This window comes from Nanorana parkeri, unplaced genomic scaffold (genome assembly GCF_000935625.1).
Source record: "Nanorana parkeri isolate BGI_ZX_2015 unplaced genomic scaffold, ASM93562v1 scaffold3163, whole genome shotgun sequence".
Taxonomy (NCBI): Eukaryota; Metazoa; Chordata; class Amphibia; order Anura; family Dicroglossidae; genus Nanorana; species Nanorana parkeri.
The window spans coordinates 33,932-39,512 of record NW_017309431.1 but is presented as its reverse complement, the minus strand read 5'-3'; the positions used below and the strand labels follow the sequence as shown (position 1 = coordinate 39,512).

Sequence of the window (5,581 nt, the reverse complement as noted above, 5' to 3'; positions counted from 1 at the left end):
AATAAGCACATTTCAGCTCCTCATGACGGATATTTATAGGGATTTTATACGGACTTGTATTATAAAACGATCATTTCCTGTGGGCGAGATCCCACAGACGCGACATTTCAGCGCAGTCCCCGCCCCCCCTCCGCCGCGTCGCGTTCCTCGCGCCCTCGGCCGGCTTGTACTTATTGTAAATAGAAAATCGTTAATGCTAAAAAAGTGTCCATAGTATTTTATCCCGGAAGAGAATTATGTACAAACGCTGCCCATGTGGAATATTAAAGGTATTGAATACAATCTCCATCCCGGGGGGTCGTTCTTGTGGAGGACGTCGCCGCGTCTTCATATGTGCCAAACCAAAAAAAAAAATGGCCGCTGACCTAACCAATCAGACGTCTCCGAGGACCGGGACTGTTACCTTCTGATTGGCTGTGATGGAAATCTCTGTATGAAGGACGAACATTTATAACAATGTATCACCTTCTTCCCGTGTTCTAATAAACCCATCGAGCTCCCGCGACCCCCTCCCCCTCCCCCGAGCCTCAGACAGAGGAGGGACTTAAAGGGGGCCGAGCGCCTGTACAGGACACAGGAAAATCAGAGACGACCGGGTAATACGCAGCAGGTGATTGGCCAGAGCTGTGAGCACCCCATATAACCCCTCCCCCCCCTTCCAGGAAATACTCAGTTTTATTGCCAATGTCCTTCAGTGATGGAGATTTCCTCTACTGGGGGATGTGTTGTAGTTCTGCAGTCTTCTATCTGACCTCCGTCCTCCCCTTCAGTCTTCTATCTGACCTCCGTCCTTCCCTTCAGTCTTCTATCTGCCCTCCGTCCTTCCCTTCAGTCTTCTATCTGCCCTCCGTCCTTCCCTTCAGTCTTCTATCTGCCCTCCGTCCTTCCCTTCAGTCTTCTATCTGCCCTCCGTCCTTCCCTTCAGTCTTCTATCTGCCCTCCGTCCTTCCCTTCAGTCTTCTATCTGCCCTCCGTCCTTCCCTTCAGTCTTCTATCTGCCCTCCGTCCTTCCCTTCAGTCTTCTATCTGCCCTCCGTCCTTCCCTTCAGTCTTCTATCTGCCCTCCGTCCTTCCCTTCAGTCTTCTATCTGCCCTCCGTCCTTCCCTTCAGTCTTCTATCTGCCCTCCGTCCTTCCCTTCAGTCTTCTATCTGCCCTCCGTCCTTCCCTTCAGTCTTCTATCTGCCCTCCGTCCTTCCCTTCAGTCTTCTATCTGCCCTCCGTCCTTCCCTTCAGTCTTCTATCTGCCCTCCGTCCTTCCCTTCAGTCTTCTATCTGCCCTCCGTCCTTCCCTTCAGTCTTCTATCTGCCCTCCGTCCTTCCCTTCAGTCTTCTATCTGCCCTCCGTCCTTCCCTTCAGTCTTCTATCTGCCCTCCGTCCTTCCCTTCAGTCTTCTATCTGCCCTCCGTCCTTCCCTTCAGTCTTCTATCTGCCCTCCGTCCTTCCCTTCAGTCTTCTATCTGCCCTCCGTCCTTCCCTTCAGTCTTCTATCTGCCCTCCGTCCTTCCCTTCAGTCTTCTATCTGCCCTCCGTCCTTCCCTTCAGTCTTCTATCTGCCCTCCGTCCTTCCCTTCAGTCTTCTATCTGCCCTCCGTCCTTCCCTTCAGTCTTCTATCTGCCCTCCGTCCTTCCCTTCAGTCTTCTATCTGCCCTCCGTCCTTCCCTTCAGTCTTCTATCTGCCCTCCGTCCTTCCCTTCAGTCTTCTATCTGCCCTCCGTCCTTCCCTTCAGTCTTCTATCTGCCCTCCGTCCTTCCCTTCAGTCTTCTATCTGCCCTCCGTCCTTCCCTTCAGTCTTCTATCTGCCCTCCGTCCTTCCCTTCAGTCTTCTATCTGCCCTCCGTCCTTCCCTTCAGTCTTCTATCTGCCCTCCGTCCTTCCCTTCAGTCTTCTATCTGCCCTCCGTCCTTCCCTTCAGTCTTCTATCTGCCCTCCGTCCTTCCCTTCAGTCTTCTATCTGCCCTCCGTCCTTCCCTTCAGTCTTCTATCTGCCCTCCGTCCTTCCCTTCAGTCTTCTATCTGCCCTCCGTCCTTCCCTTCAGTCTTCTATCTGCCCTCCGTCCTTCCCTTCAGTCTTCTATCTGCCCTCCGTCCTTCCCTTCAGTCTTCTATCTGCCCTCCGTCCTTCCCTTCAGTCTTCTATCTGCCCTCCGTCCTTCCCTTCAGTCTTCTATCTGCCCTCCGTCCTTCCCTTCAGTCTTCTATCTGCCCTCCGTCCTTCCCTTCAGTCTTCTATCTGCCCTCCGTCCTTCCCTTCAGTCTTCTATCTGCCCTCCGTCCTTCCCTTCAGTCTTCTATCTGCCCTCCGTCCTTCCCTTCAGTCTTCTATCTGCCCTCCGTCCTTCCCTTCAGTCTTCTATCTGCCCTCCGTCCTTCCCTTCAGTCTTCTATCTGCCCTCCGTCCTTCCCTTCAGTCTTCTATCTGCCCTCCGTCCTTCCCTTCAGTCTTCTATCTGCCCTCCGTCCTTCCCTTCAGTCTTCTATCTGCCCTCCGTCCTTCCCTTCAGTCTTCTATCTGCCCTCCGTCCTTCCCTTCAGTCTTCTATCTGCCCTCCGTCCTTCCCTTCAGTCTTCTATCTGCCCTCCGTCCTTCCCTTCAGTCTTCTATCTGCCCTCCGTCCTTCCCTTCAGTCTTCTATCTGCCCTCCGTCCTTCCCTTCAGTCTTCTATCTGCCCTCCGTCCTTCCCTTCAGTCTTCTATCTGCCCTCCGTCCTTCCCTTCAGTCTTCTATCTGCCCTCCGTCCTTCCCTTCAGTCTTCTATCTGCCCTCCGTCCTTCCCTTCAGTCTTCTATCTGCCCTCCGTCCTTCCCTTCAGTCTTCTATCTGCCCTCCGTCCTTCCCTTCAGTCTTCTATCTGCCCTCCGTCCTTCCCTTCAGTCTTCTATCTGCCCTCCGTCCTTCCCTTCAGTCTTCTATCTGCCCTCCGTCCTTCCCTTCAGTCTTCTATCTGCCCTCCGTCCTTCCCTTCAGTCTTCTATCTGCCCTCCGTCCTTCCCTTCAGTCTTCTATCTGCCCTCCGTCCTTCCCTTCAGTCTTCTATCTGCCCTCCGTCCTTCCCTTCAGTCTTCTATCTGCCCTCCGTCCTTCCCTTCAGTCTTCTATCTGCCCTCCGTCCTTCCCTTCAGTCTTCTATCTGCCCTCCGTCCTTCCCTTCAGTCTTCTATCTGCCCTCCGTCCTTCCCTTCAGTCTTCTATCTGCCCTCCGTCCTTCCCTTCAGTCTTCTATCTGCCCTCCGTCCTTCCCTTCAGTCTTCTATCTGCCCTCCGTCCTTCCCTTCAGTCTTCTATCTGCCCTCCGTCCTTCCCTTCAGTCTTCTATCTGCCCTCCGTCCTTCCCTTCAGTCTTCTATCTGCCCTCCGTCCTCCCCTTCAGTCTTATATCTGACCTCTGTCCTTCCCTTCAGTCTTCTATCTGGCCTCCGTTCTTCCCTCAGTCTTGCACAGTTGTATCGGCTCCTCTCACCGCATGGAGGATCACAGCTGGGACTACCCACCCCCCGCATGGAGGATCACAGCTGGGACTACCCCCCCACGGAGGATCACAGCAGGGACTACCCCCCGAATCCCTCGATGGACTTTACGGTGAGTACAAAACTCTTATTTCAGCTCACAGGAAGTGACAAGGATGCGGAATTTCTGGCGGGATCCTCGGGTGTTTCCTGCGCTTGCTGAAAACGGTAAAAGAAAACGAATGCAGGCGCCGCGTCTGAGGAGCGGCAATATGGGCGGGGTTTATAGTTGCACATTGTCCAGGAGACGGCGGACATGACGTTGGTGGATCAGAGATCGGGCCGAGGGGCGCTCTGCTCTGAACATCTTTATAAAAAAGTCAAAACTTTCTGAAGTGATATTTTCCAAAAAAAGTGAAATATTCCCCCCGGATCTCCTCCGAACAGGACGTTATGTAACGATCTCCACACCCCTGCGCACGAGACCGTCAACACTCGGGGAGGTAGAACCTCTCCAGCTCAGTGTCCCCGAGGAGGTAGAACCTCTCCAGCTCAGTGTCCCCGAGGAGGCAGAACCTCTCCTGCTCAGTGACCCCGAGGAGGCAGAACCTCTCCAGCTCAGTGTCCCCGAGGAGGCAGAACCTCTACAGCTCAGTGTCCCCGAGGAGGCAGAACCTCTACAGCTGTGTCCCGAGGAGGCAGAACCTCTACAGCTGTGTCCCGAGGAGGCAGAACCTCTACAGCTGTGTCCCGAGGAGGCAGAACCTCTACAGCTGTGTCCCGAGGAGGCAGAACCTCTACAGCTGTGTCCCGAGGAGGGACGTTAGGACATCTCTCTCTAGCTCACCTTCCATTAGTGTCCTGACAAGGCAAGTACATCTCTCTCTGGCTCAGTGTTCTTAGATGGAACGTCTCCACCTCAGTTTTACTCCCATGTCCTCATGAGGCAGGACATCTTTCCAGCTCAGTATTCTGAGGCGGTAGGACATCTCCAGCTCACCTTTTATCAGTGTCTCGAGGAGGAAGGACATCTCTCTTCAGACCAGACCATCCGATCCTGAATATTCACCTCAGGCGGCATCTTCCCACAGCACAAAATCTGTATTGAACGGACATGGTCCCATCCCAAGACTATTCCCTGAAGGATGGAATTACTGTGCCACCGGTTATCCATCTGGGGTGGTAAGCCCTTCCTAGACATTCCAGCACCAAGCTTCAGATGCCCAGGTTTGCGAAAGGTTCTACCTGGTTCTCCATTACAGCTTTTCCAACTCCTACCAGGTGAATTTGGTTGTGTCAGCTTTGGACGAAGGTCCTGCAGGCAGTTGTGCGATTCCATCCCTTTGATCCCATGTCCTCCTCCGAGAGTTGCCCCTTCTTGGTGTCCTTGCTCATCCCTCATTTGGAGACTTTTGGACATCCCACATGTTGAAGAATAGACTTCTGCGTCCTTCTCTGAATCGGTGATTCTGATTAACACTTAATGTGCTGCAAACAGGTCTTAATTGAAGGTTTTTGTACACGGTGGATGGAACAGGTTCTCCTTAGCGGTACCACCATCACCTGCTCATTCTTCACTTCCCTGTTCTGGGAGCGTCCCTTGTGCACACTCCGTTACCGATCACCAGCGCTGTCCCATGGGAGAAGATTTCTGATAAAACATCAAGCCTAACCATGGAGAAATCTGATCAATGAGATGTTGGCCAATTGGGCCCACACCGACTATTCCCCGAAAACAAAAATCAAGTGCCCCATAATGGGCATGCCATGTGCCGCCACTAGGACAACACATGGGGTTGGTACCTTGGAAAAAACAAAACACTCCGGAAGCCGAGACTGCAGAGCCAAAGCCCTTGAAGGATATTAATCAGCTAAGAAACTATCCCTCTGGGGAGAAGTGATGGTAGATCCGATACTTTTGGACTTGAAGGTCCCAAGAAGCCGTTTTCTCTACGAGAAAGAAATGACCAGGTTGGGAGATAATTCAAGACACTGGACTGGCACAGGAGCCCAAAGCAGCAGCACTTGGTCCTAGAAATGGCAGAGCAAGTCCGCTGATCTGTGTGCTGGTCACAGGAAGGTTGAAGGTGAGGAGCCGGGGGGGGGGGGGGGGCAAAGGGTGACACAGGAC

At 53.1% G+C, this 5,581-nt stretch overlaps 1 protein-coding gene across 1 annotated transcript in view; it reads left to right on the top strand.

The window, feature by feature from the left end:
• LOC108802835 (zinc finger protein 143-like) overlaps positions 1-4,277 on the top strand; it is a gene marked incomplete at its 5' end in the record, with an annotated part of 32,447 nt that extends 28,170 nt beyond the window's left edge. The window contains 2 exons of the mRNA XM_018574688.1: positions 3,615-3,678; positions 3,898-4,277. Of these exons, the coding sequence (XP_018430190.1) occupies positions 3,615-3,678; positions 3,898-4,277 (444 nt within the window). The remainder of the gene's footprint in view (positions 1-3,614; positions 3,679-3,897) is intronic.
• Between the last annotated feature and the right edge of the window lie 1,304 nt (positions 4,278-5,581).